Source organism: Myotis nattereri (assembly GCF_964212035.1).
Source record: "Myotis nattereri genome assembly, chromosome: 1".
Classification (NCBI taxonomy): Eukaryota; Metazoa; Chordata; class Mammalia; order Chiroptera; family Vespertilionidae; genus Myotis; species Myotis nattereri.
Window position 1 is genome coordinate 164,268,207 of NC_138075.1, and position 25,503 is coordinate 164,293,709.

At 41.1% G+C, this 25,503-nt stretch overlaps 1 protein-coding gene across 5 annotated transcripts in view; it reads right to left on the minus strand.

Moving 5' to 3' along the window:
* Positions 1 to 25,503, minus strand: part of RAP1GDS1 (Rap1 GTPase-GDP dissociation stimulator 1) — a 141,070-nt gene that overhangs the window by 98,826 nt on the left and 16,741 nt on the right. For all 5 annotated transcript variants that reach the window (XM_081085742.1, XM_081085743.1, XM_081085744.1 and 2 more), the window contains exon 2: positions 15,513 to 15,620. In XM_081085742.1, the coding sequence (XP_080941868.1) occupies positions 15,513 to 15,620 (108 nt within the window). The remainder of the gene's footprint in view (positions 1 to 15,512; positions 15,621 to 25,503) is intronic.

Here is a 25,503-nt window from a genome sequence, read left to right on the forward strand (position 1 = left end):
ACTGAGTTACATGTATTGATGTTGTAGAAGTTATTATTACTTTTTTTTTTAAATATATTTTATTGATTTTTCACAGAGAGGAAGGGAGAGAGATAGAGAGTTAGAAACATCGATGAGAGAGAAACATCGATCAGCTGCCTCCTGCACATCTCCCACTGGGGATGTGCCCGCAACCCAGGTACATGCCCTTGACCGGAATCGAACCTGGGACCTTTCAGTCCGCAGGCCGACGCTCTATCCACTGAGCCAAACCGGTTTTGGCGTTGTTATTACTTTTAACATAAAAAAAAGAACTGAGCTTTTTAAAAACCATCTTATATTTTAAGAATTCTCTCAAGAATGAAAATTTTTTACAGAATTATTTACCAATCACTAGCTCATGCAGCGTCTAAACTTTTCACTTTGCATAAGCTAATCAAGTCCTAGATTATATTTTTCAAAAGCAAACATATGCAAAAATGTTCTTTAAACCTTCAGAAATCATTGTAGAAAATTACCTTGTCTTTATATTATACCTCCCACATGCACACATCATAAAGAAAAAATGAATAATCCACACTGTTATAATGAACCAAATGAAAACATCCTTTTGCTCCTTTAGCAAAGAGAAAAGATGTGTATGTAACACCATAGAAAAGTGAAAATCACAAGCATCTAAAATAAATTAATCTTACAGAACATTGTATGCTACAACCTAGACTTTGAATCCATACATCTCTTTCAAAAAGAAAACAAAACAAAACAAGATAACCCATTACTCTGCCTTTTGGAGCCTTGTTTTGGGATTTATCACAATGAATGTTAAAAAGTAGGTCATGAAAAACCTCAGTAAAATTATTTATAGATTCCTGTCTAGAACGTTCTAATACCAATGGCATCATTCCTCACTAGCAGTTTTCCCAACACATAATTATTATGCCACACAATCCATGTTGATACTTTAGTGGAATATAAATTCCATTTGTGATGGTTAGTTTTATGTGTCAACTTGGCTGGGCAAGGATACCCTTATATCTGATCAAACACTACAGTATTCTGAGTATTTCTGTGAGGGTATTTTTAGATGAGGTTAACATTTAAATCTGTATACTCTGAGTGACGCAGTTTGACCTCCATAATATAGGTGGACCTCATCTAGTCAGTTGAAGGCCTGAATAGAACAAAAGACTGACCTCATTAACAAACAACGCCCACCCACCCATCCCGCCCCCAGTACAAGAGCAAGAGATAATTCTGTTAGCATATCATCTTCAGAACTGACAGCACATCAGCTTTTCCCTGGGTTTCCAACCTGCCAGCCCATCCAGAAGATTTTGGAATTACCAGGCTCCATAACTGAGTGAGATTCCTTAAAATCGCTCGCACGTATTTCTTATTATCTATCGCAGAGAATTTCAACCAGTGTTCCAAGAATTTTCTAAAACATGCAATACCTGACTATTTAGTCAGGAGCACTGCCTTCTTTTCCTTTATATTGCCAAATTTAAAAAAATGACAACAGCCAATACAACACAGCCATCCGGTGTGAATGAATCAAAATACCACCTTTTTTTCTTTCTGTCATATTGGCAAAAGACAAAATATATTTTTGGGTGCCAAAAAAATTTTAGTAATTAGTTTACGTGTTCCATGAGATAAAAAACATTAAAAATTTCTGATCTAGAGATATCAATCTATCTTTACATATCCTATTGGTTCTTTTTCTATTGAGAACCCTAATATAACATTACTCCTAAAAAAGAGTATCCCTTATCCTTTTTAATAAATATTTCCAAGTAAGAATACATACATGCCACAGAAGAAAAGATACTGCCTACATTAGAACCTTGTTAATTAAAGTATGATCCATGGCTTAGCACATCAGTGTCCTCTGGAAGCTTATTAGAAATGCAAAGTCTTGGGCTCCGCCTAAAACTACTGAATAAAACCTCTGGGGATAGGACCCAGGCATCTGAGTATTAACGATTTCTCTAAATAATTTTTATTCACTCTAATATTTGAGAAGCATTGGTCTGGGATAGTGATGTTCAATGGAAATATGTGAGCCACATATATAGTTTAAAAATTTCTAGCAGCCATGCTAAACAAATGTAAAAATAAACAAATGAAACTAAGTTTAATAAATATTTTACTTAAAAATATTATCATTTCAATATGTAATCAACATAAGAATCAAGTCATTTTACATTCTTTTTTTAGTACTAAGCCTTTGAGGTTATAACTCATCTCAATTTCAACTAGTTACTAGTATCTTTCAGGTGTTCAATAGCCACATGTGGTTAGTAGACACTTCACTGGATAGCACAGGTCTAGAACCATGCCAGTGTGGTTCGTGAATCAAAAGCATCAGCATGCTTTTGATTATTAGGTTACTCAGGGCACAGTATAAATTAGCTCAGTATGTTTCATGTAAATTAACTACTTTTAGTGTTTTCTAAAACAATTTTTTGTTATAAAAAAAGGTCGAGTGGATTAAGAAGTACAAATTGCCAGTTATCAGTCAAGGTAATATATAGAATAGGGAATCTTATACAATAAAGAGCTAGTATGCAAATGGTCATCATGCCCTCGTGCCCTCACGCTGGGGCCAGGGGACCTGAGGCTGCACCAAGGGACCTGAGACCGCGCCCCCGCCCCTGCGGGGCTTGACGGTGGACCTGAGGCTGTGACCCCGGCCCTGCGGGGCTTGACGGGGAATGGGGCCGGCCGGGTCTCGTGATCTCAAAGTGCACGCGTGTCGGTGGGGACTTGACTCTGGGTCCTGTGGCGCGCCCCAGATTCTGACAGGAGGAACATTTTCAAATTAGTAAAAATTATTTTACTAATTTTCTTTCATCTCTGACACTTCTATTATAGAGAAAAGGCAAATAGCAATATTAAAATACTTCCTCTAATTAATTCCCTTTTAATGTGCACGAACTTCATGCACCGGGCCACTAGTATAGTCAATAATATCGTAATAAATATGAAGTGGTCACTAGACTTGTGATCATAAGATACATAAATGCAAAATCACCATGTTGTACACATAAGCCTAATATTGTATACTATAAATTTTTAAAAATCTAGTCAACAATTGAAGAGTTGATAGTTTTAAAAAGCTGAATTAAGTATTAAAGTCAGAGCATTTCCTATTGCCTTTTATTCCTTTTTGATGTGATAATAAATCAAATATACGCACACCTATCAGACATTGAACATATCTCTATTACAGTACTTACTATGATAAACTATAACTTTACATTTATTTATCAGTTTCCACCACAGAATAATGAGCTCTGAGGGCAGGGACTAAATTTCTGCCATTATGAGGAGATAGCACACAAAATAAATAGGAGATAGCATACTAAATAAATAGTCAGTGTTGAATATATGAATCAGAGAGACCTGAAGATGGAAGATGCACAGTCTAAATCTTCACACCTCATCCAAGTATGACAAGACTGCAGAAAATGTCCCAAATATAACTTTAAACTAGATATTGAAGATTTAACCAAAGCAGTATGACATAGCATGGCAGTATGAACTCAAATGAATACATATATTCTAGTGAGTCCATCTACATTTAGTAAGTACACTTTCTTTTTTTACTCTAGAGATGAATAATTGATGTGTATGATCATGAAATGTCACACAGTATTCTCTACTACTGCTCCAACAGCCCTGTATAACTAGAGTCAGAAAAGAAAAAAAAACTTTCACTCTACCTAAATGTACCAGCTTTCTTAAATTTCAGAGAAATATACAAATACACTGTTTTTAAGTGGTGGTAAAACAGTCCAAATTTTCCAAGGAAGTATCTGACAACAAAAGGCACTAAATACTATTAACTTTTTTAAAAAATAGAGAATTAAGATTCTCTGCATTATATAGCCAATTATACGAATACTAGAGGCCGGGAGCACAAAAATTTGTGCACTGGCGGGGGGCGGGGGAGGGGGCGGTATCCCTCAGCCCCACTTGTGCCCTCTCACAGTCTGGGACCCCTCGGGAGATAATGACCTGCTGGCTTAGGCCCGCTCCCGGGTGGCAGAGGGCAGGCCCAATCCCTAGGTGCAGCCCCTGGTTGGGCTCACAGCAGGGCCGATTGGGGAGTTGGGGTGCCGCCCCTGTCATGGACAGAGCAGGGCGGATCAGGAGGTTGCGATGAAACCCTCAGACACGCTCAGGGTAGGGCCGATTAGGGGGTTGGGGCGCCGCCCCCTGTCACACTTAAGGCAAGGTCGATGGGGAGGTTGCGGTGCCACCCCATCACGCACAGAGCAGGGTGGATCAGGGGGTTGTGGCGCCACCCCTGTCACATACAGAGCCAGCTGATCAGGGGGTTGGGGCGCTGCCCCCTGTCACACACAGAGCAGGCCCATCAGAGGGGTTGGGGCTCCGTACCCTGTCACATACAGAGCAGGGCCGATCAGGTTGTTGGGGAGCTCCCCCCTGTCATGCACAGAGCAGGGCCGATGGGGAGGTTAGGGAGCTCCCCCCTATCAGGCACAGAGCAGGGCTGATCAGGGGGTTGGGGCGCCTTCCTCTTTCATGAACAGAGCAGGGCGGACAGGGAGGTTGTGGCTCCGCCCCGTCACACACAGAGCTGCAGGGCAATCAGGGGGTTTGGGCGCTGCCCCCCATCATGCTGCTCCAGGAGCCAGGAGGCCTTGTGGCTCCGCTGATCCCAGTGCTAGGAGGCCTCGCTGCTCCACTGATCCCAGTGCTGGGAGGCCTCGCGGCTCCACTTGACACAGGGGCCATGAGGCCTCGCTGCTCCACTGATCCCGGTGCTAAGAGGCCTTGCGGCTCCGCTGATCCCGGTGCCAGGAGGCCTCGCGGCTCCGCTGATCCTGGGTTCGGGAGGCCTTGTGCCTCCACTGATCCCAGGCAGGGAGGCCTCGCGGCTCCGCTGATCCCGGTGCTGGCATATTACCCTTTTACTATATAGGATAGAGGCCTGGTGCACGGGTAGGGGCTGGCTGGTTTGCCCTGAAGGGTGTCCTGGATCAGGGTGGGGGTCCTGCTTGGGTGCCTGGCCAGCCTGGGTGAGGGGATGATGGCTGTTTGCAGCTGGTCACACACCCTTCAGGGTGGTGGTCCCCACTGGGGTGCCTGGCCAGCCTGGGTGATGGCTGTTTGCAGCTGGTCATACCCCCTTCAAGGTGGGGGTCCCCTCTGGGGTGCCTGGCCAGTCTGGGTGAGGGGCTGAGGGCTTTTTTCAGGCTGGCGGGTGACTGAAGCTCCTCCCAACCTCCTCTTTTTTCCTTTTTTTTATTCTGGGATTTATTTACCTTCTATCGCTGTCACTGGAGCTGAGAGCCGGCTTTAGCTCAGACCTCGGCTGCTGAAAGCAGGTTTCTGTGCTTTGTTTACCTTCTGTATTTGAAACTTTGTTGCAACTCCAGCTCTGAGATCCCGGCTGACTGAAAGCAGGTTTCTGGGATTTTGTTTAGGTTCTATATTTGTAACAATGTTTCTTAGAGAGAAGCTCAGAGCCCAGCAGCACCAGGCGGGGAACGTTGTCTTCCTCCGTGACTATAGCAAGCAAGCCTCCTGTTCGCATCAGTTGCCTGGCTGCCGGCCGCCATCTTGGCTGGCAGTTAATTTGCATATCACCCTGATTAGCCAATGGGAAGGGTAGTGAAGTTACGGCTAATTACCATGTTTCTCTTTTATTAGATAGGATTACTCTAAAAGTTAAACTTATAAACTCTACCTTAATGAAAACATGAAATATTCACATTTCCTCAATTATTAGTGATTTTTTATGAAAGAATAAAATGACAATGAACTGCATGTGGTTAAGAATATGACATATAATACTTTTGGCCTTAGTATTTTTCATCAAGATCTTACTGTACAGCAAACAGAAAATAATGTAGTAGCTTATATTAATAAGATATATTTCTGACCCAGCATACATTTCTTCGAATTCTTTTTAATGAGCTTCTAAAAAGTGGTTCTTAATTTGAGACCTTTTCCATTCCCTTGCTATTTTTGCCTTATTTTGACTGCTGCAAGCAAAGAATTAATCTTTTCCTTTGTATTTTGTCTTTAATATTATGACTCTTTTTCCTATTTCAACAATTTTGCAGATGGTCATCAATATTCACATACATTTACTAGTATAACTCAAAGTGAAAATTACAATAAATATGTAACAAAAAAAATGAAATGATTTTGCTTTCTTTATTAATTCAGTATAAAACATTCCCGTGATATGATGGACAGCCATTCTAGTTTTAAAATATTGGTGAACTATAGATTTGTGTGAATTAAGATTAATACAAAATCAAACCTCCAAAAGGAGAATTTACTTTAATCACTGACTTTTCTAGCTAATATTTCTTCTTTCCTCCGAGTCAAAAGTTACATACCTTTAAATATTCTTTAATGCAAAATACTTAAAACAATGAGTCTATAAAATAATTTATATTCATATTTCACTAAGTCTTGAAGTAACAAAATTCACATGGCATCACAAATTCACTAAGAGGAATCTATGTAAAGCTACTTTAAAATAAAGTAAGAAAAATCGTAAGCAATCAAGCTCACATTTTCAGGGTTGAATAATAGAAACAAACAAAAAATGAATATCTAAATTTATAGCTATAGCCATAGTTTAAAGGTTAATGTGGTATGACCTTGCAATTGTAAACAATTTTCTGGTAGAATAAAATGCTTTACTAACTGTAGTTTTGAACCTATAGGGGCTATAATTATTAAATTAAGAAATTTTTATGGTGTTTATGAGACCATTTAATAATCATTCATTCTAAAATATCTAATTCGTATTAATAATTTTATTTTCTATTATTATTTTATATATATTATTATTGATTTCAGGGAGGAAGAGGGAGAGACAGAAACATCAATGATGAGAATTATTGACTGGCTGCCTCCTGTACACCCCCTACTGGGGATTTAGCCCACAACCCAGGCATATGCCCTTGACCAGAATTGAACCTCTGACCCTTTAGTCTGCAGGCCAACGCTCTATCCACTGAACCAAACTGGCTAGTGCCATATTAATTTTAGTCATTTTTAGGTACTAATTCTCATTACATAAACATATGTCCCTGAATAACACAAAGGAAGATATAAATTATATTGAACCTCACTAATAATACTCAATGACCTTGACTCTGAGACCATGTAACTGTTATACTTCCCGTTCTAAAAAAAGTTCCTCTAGTATTAATGTTCCCAACAAGTAATTTTATTATAAACAAACCATAAAATAATAAAAGGTGGATATTTACTTTTTGAAATACTAATTAATTAGGCTAAGGATTTGTGGTTTACAGTTACCTAGTCTTGATTTTTGAAAAAAGTCATTATTTAATTAAGACTATTTTCTTAACAGGAAAAAGGACTTTTACATTAAATCAAGAGGTCTTAGACTGAATTGGTAAAGAATCAGAAGGGCTGCCATTAATATCAGAAACTAAAATAAGATACTATTCAGTTCAATGTTATTTACTATTGTGCCAGAAGTTCAAGCCAACCCAGTAAGCAACACAGTAAGTCAACTATAGATGCAAGGGAAAAGGGAAACAAAAATATCACTTTTATATGTTCTGATTTCAAAACCCAAAAGAACTAGATAACAAGAAGTACTCAAGGGAAGCATTTCAAAATACAGAGTGGGAAAAAGTAGGTATACAGTTGTGAGTAATGAAACACGGAGATTGCTCTTGTATTAGTCATTTATTAATCGTTGTATTACTTGTCTTATTATTATGATATTCTTTTGGTTAATAAAGCTACTGTAATAGTCATAAAAAAAAGAACTAGCCATCCTGACACGTGTGAGATGCCTCCTCTATCCTATACTAATAAAAGACAAACATGCAAATTGACCATACTTACGCTATGCCTTAAGCCACACCCACCAGCCAATCAGAGCGACTATATGCAAATTATCCCAACCAAGATGGTGGCCAGCAGCCACGGAGCTGGAGCGAGCAAGAGGCTTGGTTGCTCCAGTGAAGGAGGAAGACAAGGTTCCCCGACTGCCACGGCAAGCTCTGAGCTCCACTGAAAGCAACAAAGTTTCAATTATAGAAGGTAAATAAATCTCAGATTCCCGCTTTCAGCCAGCCCTGGCCACAGAGCTGGAGCGAGCAGGAGTGGGTTGCCCCTCGCAATGCAGGAAGCCAAGCTTTCTGCAGGCCTCTGCTAAAGGCAACAAAGTTTTAATTATAGAAGGTAAATAAATCCCAGAATAGAAAAAAAAAAAAAGGAAGGAGAGGCTGGGAGCTTACCTGGCCAGGGTACTTGGCCAGCCTGAAAATGACCCTCAGCCCCTCACCCAGACTGGCCAGGCACCCCAGTGGGGACCCCCCACCCTAACGGGGGTGTGGCCAGCCTGAAAACAGCCATCAGCCCCTCACCCAGGCTGGCCAAACCTCCATGGGGTGAGGGTCCCCACTGGGATGGACATCCTCTGAGGGGTCCCACACTGCAAGAGGGCATAGGCCGGGCTGAGGGACCCCCCGAGTGCACAAATTTTTGTGCACCGGGCCTCTACTTCTTTAAATATTATTTTTTTAAAAATATATTTTATTGATTTTTCACAGAGAGGAAGAGAGAGGGATAGAGAGTTAGAAACACCAATGAGAGAGAAACATCAGCTGCCTCTTGCACAACTCCAACTGGGGATGTGTCCGCAACCAAGGTACATGCCCCTGGCCGGAATAAAACCCGGGATCCCCCAGTCCGCAGGCTGACACTCTATCCACTGAGCCAAACCGGTCAGGGCAGTTCTTTAAATATTAAACAAGAGTAGGCAAAAGTAGGTTTACAGTTTTAAACAGAGAAACAGAGTGTGAATAAAGCTATTGCAATAATCATAACCTGCGTACCTTTCCCATATGAACTATAAACCTACTTTTGCCCACCCCTTTATTTATTTAGGAAAAACTGATACTTTGATCAATTATGTTTAGCACCAATATAAGCCCTCTTGGACAAAAAAAACACAGTAACTAAAAGAGCCACGTGATAAAAAATATGTGAAGGAAGTGAGCAGTCAATTAGTTTACAAAGGGAACATCATCACTTCTGTAGTGTATTTGATAACATAGGGTAAAAAGGCATAATAAGGCATAATCTAGGTATTCCTATGAAAGAATTAAGTAAAATAATTTTTCATTTCTATGAAAACAGCAGCAATCTTTCATGTTCAGTGATGCAGACTGAATACGGCTATTGAAAAAAAGTTGATTATTAAGTTTTAAAGTCTTATACTTAAGAAATAATTTTGGTAAACCTGAGAGTAAATTTGTTTAGAAATATTAAAGGCACAAAGCAGACTAAAAGCAAATGACAAAAGAAAGTTCTTACTGTTAGAGAAGACTCATACAGTAATCTGCATTAGCAACTGGTGTACATAATTTGGTATACTTAGAATTATAGCCTAGTAGGGAGTGAAAAATCAATATAAGAACTAAGAAAACCTAAGAGTTCAACAGTTAGATGAGTACTATGATATAAAGTTGGAATGAGGAACTAGATAGCAAATACTTTTTTATTTTAAGACAAATGTATTCTCTCACAGGGTTGTTCCATAGAAAATAAACAATTATGTGACTCTTGTATGAAATCGGAATTGTTGTCAGGCAACTAACGAAACAAAGTTAAAGTACAAAGTTAAATGAGGCAATGAGACAGGTAAACAGCCTAATCTGCAGGAAAAGAACTTAAAGCTGTGTTGGTTATCATGCTGGCATTGTTTTTTTGGTCCCCCAGCAATGCAACATGGTCCCCATGTTCTTAATATGAAATAGATTTTCGATAATGAATGCACTGTTAATATTTCTTGTCTTTGGGCCTTTGATTTATGATACTTTGTTTTGCAAAATTATCATGTATTGATGTCATACTTTCTATAAAGACAATTCCTATGTTAAGTTTAGAGGTGAAAATAGGTGGCATATTGTTTGAATTTTCAAATAAGTATGAAATAGAGTAACTGTATTACAATTCAGCATGCATTTATTGAGACTCTCCTAACTAGTCTCTGAATCAAGAGACCAGAATAAACATAAGCTGATTTCTTTGCTGGTAGCCTTCACATATTTACTAAGAACATTTCAAACTGAGTATTTATATGAGAGAATGAATGCTCCTATATTAATTTAGATCAGAGATTTACACAAAAAGCTTGCTTACACAAAATATTTTCCATTAAGTCTAATCAGTATTCAAATTTTCTAACTCTTGTCTCTTATGATTCTGACACATATACTCTATTTAATGTCACCCAAATTAAAAAAACAGAAAACCACTCTGAAGTCACACATCATGATTCTGACACATATACTCTATTTAATGTCACTCAAACTAAAAAGCCAGAAAACCACTTTGAAATCACACATCAAAGTAAAACTCTAATTTCATATTATAATCATTTGTAATGTATAATTCAAATATACTAAATTCCCACAGTGTAAATTTTAAAAGCATAATTTCTTTCCTTTCAGTATTGTCCTTTTTAATGGCAGGTTAGTAGATTATAAAATAGAACTGTAAGTTTAAGATTCTCATTACAAACATTGGCATCTTATCCTATCTAATAAAAGCGAAACATGGTAATTAGCCGTACCTCCGCTAACCTTCCCATTGGCTAATCAGGGAAATATGCAAATTAACTGCCAGCCAAGATGGCTGCTGGCAGCCAGGCAGCTTGAAGCGAACATGAGGTTTGCTTGCTTCAGTGACGGAGGACTCCAACGTTCCCGCCTGCCACTGCCGGCCTCTGAGCTTGCAGTTTGAAACATTGCTACAAATATAGGACCTAAATAAAACACCAGAAACCTGCTTTCAGCAAGCCGGGATCTCAGAGCTGGAGTTGAAACAGTGTTTCGATTATAGAACCCAAACAAACCAGATACCTGCTTTCAGCAGCCAAGGCTTCAGAGCTGGAGCCAAGCTTCAGAGCTAAAGCTGGCTCAGAATAAAAAAAAAAAAAAAGAAAAAAAGGAGCAGTTGGGAGCTTCAGTCACCTGCCAGCCTGAAAACAGCCCTCAGCTCCTCACCCAGACTGGCCAATCACCCCAGTTGGGACCCCCACTCTGAAGGGTGTGTGACCAGCTGCAAACAGCCATCATCCCCTCATCCAGGCTGGCCAGGCACCCAAGCGGGACCCCCACCCTGATCCAGGACACCCTTCAGGACAAACCAGCCAACCCCACCCGTGCAACAGGCCTCTATCCTATAGAGTAAAAGGGTAATATGCCTCCCAGCACCAGGATCAGCGGAGCTAAGAGGCCTCCCGACACGGGGATCAGCGTGACAGGGGGCAGCGCCCAAACCCCAATCGCCCTGTGGCTCTGTGTGTGACAGGGGGCGGGGCCACAACCTCCATATCCGTCCTGCTCTGTTCGTGACAGGGGAAGGGACCCCAAGCCCCTGATCAGCCCCGCTATGTGTGTGACAGGGTGCAGCGCCCCAACCTCCCCCCAGGGGCCCTGCTCTGTGTGTGACGGGGTAGAGCCATAACCTCCCCATCGGCCCTGCCCTGTGTGTGACAATGACGGAGCCTCAACCCCCTGATCGGCCCTGCTCTGTGGGTGATAGAGGGTGGCATCCCAACCCCCCGCCACGGGCCCTGCTCTGTGACGGGGTAGAGCCATAACCACCCCATCGGCCCTGCCCTGAGTGTGACAGGGTGTGGCGCCCCAACCCTCTGATCCGCCCTGCTCTGTGTGTGACAGGGGTCGGTGCCCCAACTCCCCTATCGGCCCTACTCTGTGACAGGGGAGAGCTCCTCAACCCCCTGATCGGCCCTGCTCTGTGCGTGACAGGGTACGGAGCCCCAACCCCCTGATTGGCCCTGCTCTGTGCGTGACAAGGGGTAGCACCGCAACCTCCCCATTGACCCTGGCTTGAGTGTGACAGGGGGCGGTGCCCCAACCCAATCGGCCCTACCCTGAGTGTGACTGAGGGTGGCATCTCAACCTCCCAATCCGCCCTGTTCTGTGCATGACAGGGGGTGGCGCCCCAACTCCCCAATCGGCCCTGCTCTGAGCCCGACCAGGTGCTGCACCTAGGGATTGGGCCTGCCCTCTGTCACCCGGTAGCAGGCCTAAGCCAGCAGGTCGTTATCTCCCGAGGGGTCCCAGACTGCGAGAGGGCACAGGCTGGGCTGAGGGACCCCCTTCCCCCGGAGTGCACAAATTTTTGTGCATCGGGCCTCTAATACTTGAATAAAATGATAAAATCATTCTTTCTTGATCAGGTGCAATGCTGGTGCAAACCGTGATATTTTTAGTTAAAACACCTGACAGTAAGGAAGAATTATGAAACTAGAAGGTCTCTGTTTAAAAGAAAATAACAGTACAGATTCACATATGTTAGATGTTTTATAATTTTACCCTTAAGAGGACAGTAGCAATCGAACAATCACTTTATTCAGAGAAGAACAACTGTAGAAAATAAACAGCTTACTGATACTTTTACCCTTTCTTGTTTAAAAGCCAGATGCTAATTTTATAAAATATATCAATAAATACCTATAAAATCAATATATTAGTCTATAACTCAAGGGAAAAACAAGGTTTACATATCATCCTTCTCTTTAATAATAAAAATTTGAAAGTTGTTTTTTTTTTTTTTTTTAAGAACATATTTAAGGCATAATATGTTTTAAAATCTAGCTTCCGGAAACAATTTCACATTTTATAAATTCAAAAAAAATCTGCACTTTGCTCAAAATGTAATTTTTGATTTTGTGAACTAAGACTTTTAATCCAAACTGATTCTGTCAGAACAAAGCAAATATCACAGGGTCTGTTTCCTTATCTTTTAAATGGTGATGGTAGTACATCCTCAAGAGCTATAGGAAAGATTAAATAACAGATATAGTGCCAAGCCCAGTGCTGAGTACATAACAGGTGCCCAATGAATGACAGCTATCACTCTTCAGTCAAGGATTGGACATCTGCATGTACTCTTTCTTCCTATGTCAAATTCTTTTCTGTCAATAGTCTTAGATGTGAGGACATAAATTTTGATATAGATTCTTAAAATGACATATTCCCTTTGTTCCCTCCCTGGGGAGTCAACAGTTATAATGGTAGAGTTTATTGTTTTTAATTAATACCTAGTGGCTATTTGGTCTTAATATTTGATGATATACAAGTTTAAGACCATGGGTTTAAGACAATGGGTTCCATGAATAAGTCTGTAATAGGTCTGAATTTTAATCCAACAATTACATAAATTCTCAATATTTCTTGAACCCTTTCTTTAAAAAGTTATAAATTTTTGCTTCCTTTTATTCATTTCTCTTCATCTCTCTTATCAGTATTTCCAGGAGAGGACTGAGCAATCCTCCCCACATAACTAATGATATCACCTCCATGCTCTTCAGCTCCTGAACCAATGATCCATTTAGGTAATTCTACTTTTTCTAACACAGAGAAAAAACTGGGCCATTAAAAACAGAACATTATAATAGAACAACTCTTTAAAAAATGAACTTGAAATATTCAATTTACCTAGTCTAATTGCATGATAAAATAAATCTGCTTATATAGATACTAGAGGCCCAGTGCACAAATTTGTGCACCAGTGGGGTCCCTTGGCCTGGCCTGCAGGATCGGACCGAAACTAGCTCTCCGACATCCCCCGAGGGGTCCCAGATTGTGAGAGGGCTCAAGCCAGGCTGAGAGGCCCCACCATGCATAATCGGGGCCAGGGAGGGATGTGGGAGGTTGGCCAGACAGGGAGAGACCACAGGAGGGCTCCAGGGCATGTCCGGCCCATCTCGCTCAGTCCCGATTGGCTGGACCCCAGCAGCAAGCTAACCTACCAGTTCAAGTGTCTGCCCCTGGTTGTCAGTGCACATCATAGCGAGCAGTTGAGTGGCCTTAGCATATCATTAGCATATTACTTTGGTTGAACGGCTGATCGGACACTTAGCATATTAGGCTTTTATTATATAGGATAGGATGTGTGAAAATCAGGTCATCACATGATATTTCTACCTCTAGACCAGTGTTACCCAAATGAACTTTCTGTGATCATGGAAAATGATTTGTATCTATGATGCCCAATGAGGTAGTCACTAGTTAAATATGGCTACTGAAAAGTAAGATTAAGGAGCCTAATTTTTAATTTAATTATTAGATTTCAATAGTCACATGTACTACAACAATGGATAACATAGCCTTAGACTTTCCTTTCCTGTTCTTGTTCTTTACCATTGTGAGTCTTATACAGATGCTCTTAATAAAGTCCCTGTATCAAATGCTTCTCTATTATCTCTAAGATCAAAAGAAAGAGAATTTCTGTAAAGAATTTTCAAAGCTAGCTTTAAAATGTGCTTTTTAATGAAGAGTACTAATCAGTTTACTAAAAAATAAAATTAAAAAAAAATAGCATATACATCTCTGAGTGCTTGAAATGGAAACTTTTAACAATATATACTTTCTCCTAAATTCTTTTGTCAGCTACATAATTAGTCCCAGGGTAAGATAATGGCATAACTACAAATAAGTACAGTGCAAATAATAGCACAACCAAGCAGAATTAAGGGAAAAAATGAAAATCATTCTGTATCTGTCTCGTCACTGTGAGAATACAGAAATTAACTAATAGAAATATGATAGCTCAAATGCAACAATACCATGTGTATGTCAATGAAGAGTTGTATAATTTTTATGGGTAGTACTATTTACCTCCAAAGATTAAATCTTACCCCAATTTTAAGGGACTTTTGGATGACTACTAATGGTTCTTTTCTTTTCTGTTAATCCTCAATTCTCTCTCCCTCTCTCTCCCTTCCTCCCTCCCTCCCTCCCTCTCTCTCTCTCTCTCTCTCTCTCTCTCTCTCTCTCTCTCTCTCTCTCTCTCTTCCACACTCTCTAAAAATCAATTCTGAGAGTGTGGAAGGGAGAGAGAGAAACACTGATGTGAAAGGTACACATCCGTTGGCTGCCTTCGCACATATACTGACCAGGGACAGGATCAAGCCTGCAACTGAGGTGCATGCCCTTGACTGGAGTGAACCCAGGACCCTTCAGTCCCCAGGCTGACGCTCTTTCCACTGAGCCAAATCAGCTAGGGTCTAATGGTACTTTTCAATTAAATCTAAGATACACATTATTTTAAAGTAAAATTATTTAAAAGGTGGCCATAAGATCTCAGATTAAAATGTTAGGTCTTTTAAGCTTCCTCTGTTTCTCCTCCATAGTCTCCTCACATATAAACACAGTCATTTTTTAAAGAACAACTATCTGTTAAAAATGAAATAATGGCCTCTCTCTGGGAATAGTATTAATGTCATCACCATCACCAATCAATTCCTCCTTTCTTCTGACTATCAACTTGGCTTTCAATACTTTGGGGATGGCGATATGGGGTAGGAGTATGGAACATGTAAAACAACCTCAGTATACAGAGATAGGATTCAAAATATTCAAGTTATGTGAATGCAAGTTATGGATAAACTACATACCAATTTCTGAATGACTGCTGATCTTTTTGTTTGGCACTTGAATAAATATAATGATACTTACTATTTTGAGTCAGGGCTTGAAGCAGACAATCCAAGCATCCTTCTAAACTATCCTCAGTTCTGTCAACAGCTGTTATCTTCAGCTTCTTCAAGGTATCACTGAGATTATCTGCTTATCAAAGAAAATAAATCAGAAACCTTACTAAATATATGGCCATCATATGCTACATAACAAACAGTTAAAATAATAGGCAAAGGGCTCTCATTATAGTGAATTAACATCCACATACATACCAAAATGGCAATGGACTGTACTACTACTAATTTATTAAATAAAATTTTATCCATTTAAGTCAAATATGAAGAATTCATTCTGTATATATAAAATATAAGGAATAGTGCACAAACGGTTGCAGAACATCTTTTTCAGCATTCTTAGATCTTATTTAGCTTGTTCAAGAAACTAGCCATGGTTAATAAAAAACAAAACAAAACAACTAAAGTTCCACAAAATAAAATTCAGTTTTGCAAATATTTTATTTCATTTTATGCTGCTTCTGTTGTATTTTAAAGACATAAAATTAAAATGAAGGTTTAGAAATGTTTCAAAATAATATAACTTAAAGTAACACCGTCTGTAACCTACTTTAACACTGCCATTTCAAAAACACTTCAAATCAAAATACTGCTTTAAGCCAAAACATGTACATTTTAGATTATAAAACTATGCTCACCTCCTAATTATACATATTTGGATTCCTAGACCATAGATTATCAAATCTCTTTACACTACTAAAAATTATTCAGAATCGCAAATAAGATTTTGTTGTTTTTTTCCATCATCACCAAGGAAATATATATATATATTTTTAATATATTTTTATTGAAAATAAAACGAAAGGAGAGGGAGCGATAGAAACATCAATGATAAGAATCGTTGATTGGCTGCCTCATGCATGATCCCCACTGGGGAAAGAGGCCACAATCCGGGCATGAACCTTTACCAGGAATCTGGTTCACAGGTCAATGCTCAACCACCTAGCCACACCAGCTGGATGTGGGTATATGTTTTAACTGATTTTTAGGGAGGGAGACAGAGAAACATTGATGTGAGAGAAACATTGATTGGTTGTCTCCCTTACTTATCCTGACCAGGGATCAAACCCCATAACCTTTTGGAATATGGGCTGATGCTCCAACCAAATGAGCCACCCGGCCAGAGCTCAAATAGGTGTGTTTTTTTTTTTTTCTCACATCAATTATTTCTATTGATATTTAGCATATTAAAACTGAGACTTTTTAAGATTCCAGTAATGCATTTCAATCTAACTACAAAACTATTATTTATTACATAATAAATATTTAATGAAAAATAACTATTTGAAAAACAAGTTATTGAAAAAGATGGTATTTTTAAATTTTTTTATTCCATTCATTGCACTGACATCCTATCTAATAAAAGAGAAACATGGTAATTAGCCGTACATCTGCTACCCTTCCTATTGGCTAATCAGGGCGATATGCAAATTAACTGCCAGCCAAGATGGCGGCCGGCAGCCGGGAAGCTTGAAGCTAACATGAGGCTTGCTTGCTTCAGTGATGGAGGACTCCAACGTTCCCCACCTGCCTGCCAGCCTCTGAGCTTGCAGTTTGAAACATTGTTACAAACATAGAAGCTAAACAAAACCCCAGAAACCTGCTTTCAGCCAGCCGGGATTACAGAGCTGGAGTTGAAACAGTGTTTCGATTATAGAACCCAAACAACAGATACCTGCTTTCAACAGCAGAGGCCTCAGAGCTGGAGCCAGAGCTAAAGCTGGCCCAGCATAAAAAGAAAAAAGAAAAAAAGGCGCAGTTGGGAGCTTCAGTCACCCGCCAGCCTGAAAACAGCCCTCAGGCCCTTACACAGACTGGCCAGGGACCCCAGTGGGGACCCCCACCCTGAAGGGTGTGCGACCAGCTGAAAACAGCCATCATCCCCTCATCCAGGCTGGGCAGGCACCCCAGTGGGGACCCCCACCCTGATCCAGGACACCCTTCAGGGCAAACCAGCTGGCCCTCATCCATGCACCAGCCTCTATCCTATATAGTAAAAGGGTAATATGCCTCCCGGCACCAGGATCAGCGTGACAGGGGGCAGCGCCCAAACCCCTTGATCGCCCTGCAGCTCTGTGTGTGACAGGGGGCGGGGCCACAACCTCCCTATCCGCCCTGCTCTGTTCGTGACAGGGGAAGGCGCCCCAACGCCCTGATCAGCCCTGCTCTGTGCCTGATAGGGGGGAGCTCCCCAACCCCATGATCGCCCTGCGGCTCTGTGTCAGGGTGCGGCGCCCCAACCCCCCCCCCCCCCCCGGGCCCTGCTCTGTGTGTGACGGGGTAGAGCCATAACCTCCCCATCAGCCCTGCCCTGAGTGTGACAGTGGCGGCGCCCCAACGCCCTGATCGGGCCTGCTCTGTGGGTGATAGAGGGTGGCGCCCCAACCCCCTGATTGACCCTGCTCTGTGTGTGTGACAGGGGGTAGTGCCACAACCTCCCCATTGACCCTGCCTTGAGTGTGACAGGGGCGGTGCCCCAACCCCCAATCTGCCCTAACCTGAGCGTGACTGAGGGTGGCATCGCAACCTCCTGATCCGCCCTGCTCTGTGCATGACAGGGGGCGGCGCCCCAACTCCCCAATCGGCCCTGCTCTGAGCCCGACCAGGGGCTGCACCTATGGATTGGGCCTGCCCTCTGACACCCGGGAGCAGGCCTAAGCCAGCAGGTCGTTATCTCCCAAAAGGTCCCAGACTGCGAGAGGGCACAGGCTGGGATGAGGGACCCCCCCTCCCCGCAGAGTGCACAAATTTTTGTGCACCGGGCCTCTAGTCTATATATATAAAAGCCTAAGTGATCAAATGACTGGTTGCTATGATGTGCATTGACCACCAGTGGGCAAGACGCTCAATGCAGAACCTGCCCTCTGGTGGTCAGTGCACTCTGCCACTCAGCTGACCAACCTGTCCCGGCGGCCGACCAGCCCGGTGGTAGCTACTCACTCCCTCAGTAGTCCTGCAGGTCAAATCTCTGCAAGAATGGTTCAGGCACCGATCGACCTGTGCTGCCGGCACAATCCTAACAGTGCCACTGGCCTCCTAGAAGTTGGCCTCAGGCACGGTGGCCACTTCCCCTCCCTAGACACTTTGCAAGGAAGAAACAATATAAAAGCGGCTGCCAGGTGGCTCCTGACAACTGGCGCGGACATCAGCGGAACAATCTGGATTCTGGGCCAACAAGGGCATCCCACTGCCTGCCTGGAGAGCTGATTGCATCCTTGCCCCTCATCCCCCTTGGGATGGGCGCCAGATGCAGGGCTCATGGCTGGCAAGCAGTGGTACAAGCCTCTCCTGATCAGGACTGACTGGGCGTGAGCCCACGGCAGGCACAGCGGGACCGGGGTGAGCGGGAGTGGCAGGCAGGAGCGGCAGGCAGTGTTGGATTGCCGGTTTCAGCCCAATCCCGGCAGGTCACGTCGAGAGACCCCACCCGTGTACAAATTCGTGCACTGGGCCTCTGTAATAACAAAAGCATAATATGCTAATTAGACCAGATAGCCAAACGACCTTCCAGACATCCTTCAGGATGAAGCTGGGGCTGCGAGGGCTGAGGCAAGCCGCTGCAGCTGTGAGTGCTGAGCCCCTTGCACGAGTTTTGTGCATCAGGCCTCTTTTTGGTTAATAAAATTATATAGGTTTCCTGTATACAATTCTATAACATATCATCTGTATAGTGCATTGTGTTCACCACCTTCTTCCATCACCATATATTTGACCCCCTTTACCTGTTTCTACCTTCCTAACTCCCTTTTCCCTCTGGTAACCACCAGACTATTCTGTCCATGAGTTTCTATTTGTCTGTCTTCTTTGTTCATTTGTTGCTCTCAGTTTTATATCCAACACTAGGGGCCTGGTGCACGAAATTTGTGCACTGGGGGCAGGGATGGGGAGATCCCTCAGTCCAGCCTGTGCCCTCTCAGAGTCTGGGACCCCTCGGGGAATGTCCGCCTGCTGGCTTAGGCCCGTGGAAAGTGGGCCTAAGCCAGCAGTCAGACATCCCTGTTGTAGTTTGGGACCCCTTGCTCCTTACTGCCCGCCTGCTCACTGCTCCTTACTGCCCGACTTGTTGCTCCTTAGCGCTGCCAGAGGCGGGAGAGGCTCCCACTACCACCGCTGTGCTCGCCAGCCATGAGCCCAGCTTCTGGTTGAGCAACGCTCCCCCTGTGGGAGTGCACTGACCACCAGGGGCCAGCTCCTGCATTGCACATCTGCCCCCTGGTGGTCAGTGTGCATCATAGTGGCCAGTCGTTCTGGTTGTCCCACAGTAGCAGTCGCTTAGGCTTTTATTATATAGAAGATATGAGTGAAATCATTTTGTTATTGACTCTTCCTGTCTGACTTATTTCCCTTAGCATGATATTCTCAAGATCCATCCATGTTGTTGCAAATGGCAGTACTCATCTTTTCTTATGGCTTAGTAATATTCCATTGTATATATGTACCACACTGAGAGGGGTGGCATTTTTTCTACAAATCTACATGCCTGTCATAATGGAAGATAGTGGATTCTCAGATCTGCTTCTGTATTCAATCTTTTGTAATTTGTTATTTTGGTTGAGTAGATGAAGAAAGTCTAGCCTCGTCACACATACACATAGTTGAAAAACAGGAGAATGCTAACAGTCTTTTCAGATAATCATGGATATTCTTTGATACACCAAACCATAGCAAGTGGTAATTTTTTAGAGGTTAGCTGCCATGTGAAATCTGAAACAATATTAATGAATGTTTCCAACTCTTACATTACAATCCATTGGTTTCTTACACTTTGAATCTTATATGCATACAAGATATTTACCATCAATGCATTTGGTCATTAAAAATTTTGGTGAGAGTTATGCATACCTTTCAAGTATTGACACATTTCACTGTACTATTTTAAAATACCACATTTGTTAAAATCACTGATCTTATTAAAAGACTTCTTTAAGTACTGGGAACCTGTCCAGTTCAAGGTAATACAAGTTTTCCAAAATTCTAATTTTTTAAAAAAAAACTCCAACTTTATCACTGGCAAAATATACTGTCAGTTGGTCGGTTGTTTTCCTTAAATGGCAAATTAACCTCATTCATTTGTGAGAAAATGTCTGCCAAATAAGAAAAACCATTTTGTCGCTTCTTTCAAATAAAAGGTGTTATTCTATGAAAAAAATACTTCGGTCAGCTCACAACTCAAACTGTTATTTTCGTGTTTTTCTTCAAAATTACCACCAGATTTTGTAATGTAATGAAAATTTATATGTACTTCCCATTTCACCAAATAGAATATTTTTAATTTTACACAAAGGCTGAGATTTTTAGAAACACTATTTTCCTGCTTACTTATGGACATTCATAAGTGAAACTGGTATTTTTCACTTCAAGAATATGATGGTGAAAAATATCATAACTAGCCCTAGCCAATTTGGCTCAGTGGATAAAATGACAGCCTGCAGATCAAAGGGTCCTGGGTTTGATTCCGGTCAAGACCATGTACCTCAGTTGCAGGCTCCTCCCCAGCCAGGGCCCTGGTCGGGGACGGGGCAGGAGGCAACCAATCAATGTGGTTCTCTCACATCGATGTTTCTCTCTGTCTTTCCCTCTCTCTTCCACTCTCCCTAAAAAGCCATGGAAAAATATCCTCAAGTGAGGATTAACAACAGAAAAAAGAATATCATAACTACTAATATAGTTTGGTGCTACTACTACCCTGATTTACACAGACTAAAGCATCAGCAGTTTTTTACCCACAACTGCTTTTGCACCATTATCAGTGCAAATGTCAACACAGTGAAAAAAAACAATGTCTTGATTGTATTATGCAAAGAGTTTTGATCTCGTGAACACCCTACTACAGTGATGGCGAACCTATGACACGCGAACTCATTTTTTTGGTTGATTTTTCTTTGTTAAATGGCATTTAAATATATAAAATAAATATCAAAAATATAAATCTTTGTTTTACTATGGTTGCAAATATCAAAAAATTTCTGTATGTGACACAGCACCAGAGTTAAGTTAGGGTTTTTCAAAATGCTGACACGCTGAGCTCAAAAGGTTCGCCATCACTGCCCTAATAGGATACTGAGGACCCCCTAGGATCAACCGTGGGCAAACTACGGGCCGGATCCGGCCCGTTTGAAATGAATAAAACTAAAAAAAAAAAAAAGACCGCATCCTTTTATGTAATGACGTTTACTTTGAATTTATATTAGTTCACACAAACACTCCATCCATGCTTTTGTTCCGGCCCTCCAGTCCAGTTTAAGAACCCATTGTGGCCCTCGAGTCAAAAATTTGCCCACCCCTGCCCTAGGATGCTGCTCTCATATTAGAATTTCAGGCATTTTCTACTTCAAAGTAAGGTATACACTTTAATAGACTTTTGTGCACTGCCAGCTCATGACAATTTGAAAAACATGATGGAATCCTCTGTTGTAAAATTAGAAATAATTTATTTTCCATTTCAACCCAGGAAAAAGTAGCCTTAAAAAAGTACATCAAATAACACTAACATGCTCTATTGATGCCTAGTATAACAAGTAACTAATCTAGTAAACATAAACCAATACTTTATTAAAAATCCTAAGGCATCATTCACAACCAAGGTTAATATTTATTTCCTTAGAAAAAAATAGTTTTGAAAAATTGATTTTTTTTCTAAAGATAAAGAAACTATATATAAAAGTATCTCTTCTATAAACTAAAAAGAAGTTGAAGGATATCATATCTCAGATATACTTCTTTAATCTTATTAACTGGATATGAAGTTGATTTTTCTAAAATAAAGTATAAATAATATACTATAATAACTAAGTTCATATTATTATTTTTTATTGATTGATTTTAGAGAGGACAGAGACAGAGAGAAACATTGACTTGTTGTTCCATTTCTGCATTCACAGGTTGCTTCTTGTATGTGCCCTGACTAGGGATCGAACCCGTAACCTTGGCATATTGGGACAATGCTCTAACCAACTAAGCTACTTACCCAGGGCCTAAGTTCATATTATTAAAATAAAAAGTAACTATCATAACACTGAGGAAATAAATAATACTTATAATGTTAGTCAAATTATAGCAATTCATCAAAACTACCAGTCAATAAGTAATGAAAGCAGTTAGGATTTATTGAATACTACCCATGTTGGCACGTGGGTCTTTTTAAAATTCTTTCCTTTCCTTTATCTCATCCCCAACACTCCTTGCTTGCTATCCCTTCCTCATCAAGTCTCAACCTAGATGTCCCCACCCCCCAGAGATCATCTTTGCCCACTCTAAGTCTCCTCTTCATTAATCCTCCAGGGTCATTCTCTAACACTGCATCCAACCTTCACGGTTCTATGCACAAATTCTAATATTCTTTTGTTTAGTTTTTTTGTTTAGTTATATGCTCCCCCACTATATTATGCACCTTGTTAGTTCCAGTAGTCCCCCACTTATCTGTGGTTTCACTTTGGTTTCAGTTACCTGTGGTCAACCACAATCCAAAAATATTAAACAGCAATACCAAAAATACACCACTCATAAGTTTTAAAATGTGCCCCCTTCTGAGCAGCATGATGAAATCTTGTGCCTTCCTACTCAGTCCCACCCCAGATGTGAATTATCCTTTTGTCCAGCTATCCATGCTGTATGCTCTCCTCACACCCCGTCTATTAGTCACTTGGTACCCATCCTGGTTATCAGATCGACTGCCCTGGTACTGCAAAACTGTTTCGAGGAACCATTCTTTTACTTATTAAAGGCCCCAAAGTGCAAGAACAGTGGTGCTGGAAATTCAGATATGCCAAAGAGAAGCCTAAGTACTTTCTTTAAGTTAAGGGTGGGGAATCTTTTTCCTGCCAAGGGCCATTTGGATATTTATAATGTCATTTATCAACTTAAAAATTAGCCTGCTATATTTATTCACATTTAATTTAACCCACCCTAATGCCTTGGCAGAGCCAGACCAAATGTTTTCTCAGGGCTTATACAGGCCACAGTCAGGACACGTTGTCACCCCTGCTTTAAGTGAAAAGGTGAATATAATACAATAAGATATATTGATAGAGTATAACTTTTATTAGAGTACATTGTTATAAATGTCCTACTTTTTTATGTTATTATTCTATGTGCCTAATTTATAAATTAAATTTTATCATAGATGTTAGGTCTGATCAAAAAATCAAATCGATACCCTCTTCCCTGGGAAACTGACCTTTAGGTCATTTCGCTACTGACATTCCTTTTCATTTAGACCGCATTCCATTTGCTAAGACCACAATCTTTCCGCTCTGGACCTCCCCAGAGAATTCTTCACCCAGAAAAAGCCTACCTGAAGTCCTTTAAAATCTGTGTCTCCCAGTCCCCGGGTGCTGGCACTAATTTGGGGCTCAATCCATCTGATTTTCCAGATGATCTAAGAAATTCATAATTCTTTACTACTTCTGACCTCATATGTACTTCCTTCAGCGACCCTAACAATAGATATTTATGTAGCGGGGGGGGAAAAACAATATATATAGGGTTCACTACTATCCTCGGTTTCAGGTATCCACTGGGGGTTCTTAGAACATATCCTCCTGAGATGTATAATGCAGAGTCATTGCACTATCACTTGGCACATAGGAGGTATCCAGTAAACATTTGTTAAATTAACTGAATAGGGGAATGAATTTCTCATTTGAAATTAAAGAAAAACTCAGTAAACATTTATTTAGCAAGTAGTTCCCACTTTGGTGAGTACAGTCAAACCCCGGTTCTCAAACGTCTCCCATCTCAAACAATTCAGTTCTTGACCAAGTTGTTCACAGAAAAAATGTCTGGGTTGTGGAACTAAACTTTAGTTTTAGACCTGAAAACTCTTTCAGGCTGATACCTCAGCAGGACAAAGAGAGTCTCTCAGGATACAAAGGAGGGAATGCACAGCTTTAAAACATAAAGAGGCCATCGCAAGTGCTGATGCTGTTAAGGGTGTGAAAGAAATCAGGGCACAGGCACTTGAAGAGGTAGAAAAACTGAGTTGATTTGGATAACTGAAAAACAGTTAGCCGGTGACAGCATTCAGAGGCAGCCATATATGAACAAGCAAAGATGCTGCATACTGACAGAAAGACACCTCTAAAACTAGTGCTGAAAATGATTTGGTTAAGGCTAGTAGGGGTGGTTCAATGAACTTAAGTGTTTATTTACAGATTAAACAGTATATTAGACATATACTATATTTAAGAAAGGTTAAAACAGGGAATCATTTCTGGGTCTGGAATGGATTTATTCAATATACATTATTTCTAATGGGAAAAAATGATTTGGTTTCCAAACTGCTTCTTGAACAACCTTCTAGAAAAAATTAAGCAAGAGAATGGACGTTCCACTGTAATCTGTTTCTTACTGAGACAATGTATCTTTAAAGTTTTATAACTATTCCAATTAGTAATGTTATATACAAACCACCCCAAATGTACTGACATAAAACAAAAGCCATTTTATTGAGTTCAGATTCTCTGAACCAGGAATTCACAAAGGGCACATTGAAGATGGCTTGTCTCTGCTCTACCAGGTCTGGAGCCTGGATGCAGAGTCTCCAAGTCTAGGAGTGTCCCTGGGAGTGATTCAATAGCTGAGGCTGACATCATCTGAATCATCTGATAGTTCATTCACTCACACGTCTGGGGACTGGCCTGGAAGGACTTGAAGGCTAGGACTGACCACCTGAGACCTTAGGTCTCTCCATGTGGCTTTCCTCACAGCATGGCAGCTTCAGGGTCTTAGACTTAGTGCTCCAAGAAGCCAGTGTTTCAACAAACAAGGTGGAAGCAGCATTGCTTTTTAAGACTGAGGCTAAGAAATCACACAGCATCACTTCTGCAGCATTCTACTGGTTACCAATAGGCATGTGCAAATCCAACAGGAAGTGAACTCCCCAATTCTCAATGGGTGTAGCCAGTTCTAGAAGAATATGTGGGGCAAGAGATATTGCTTGTGGTCATCTTTGGAAA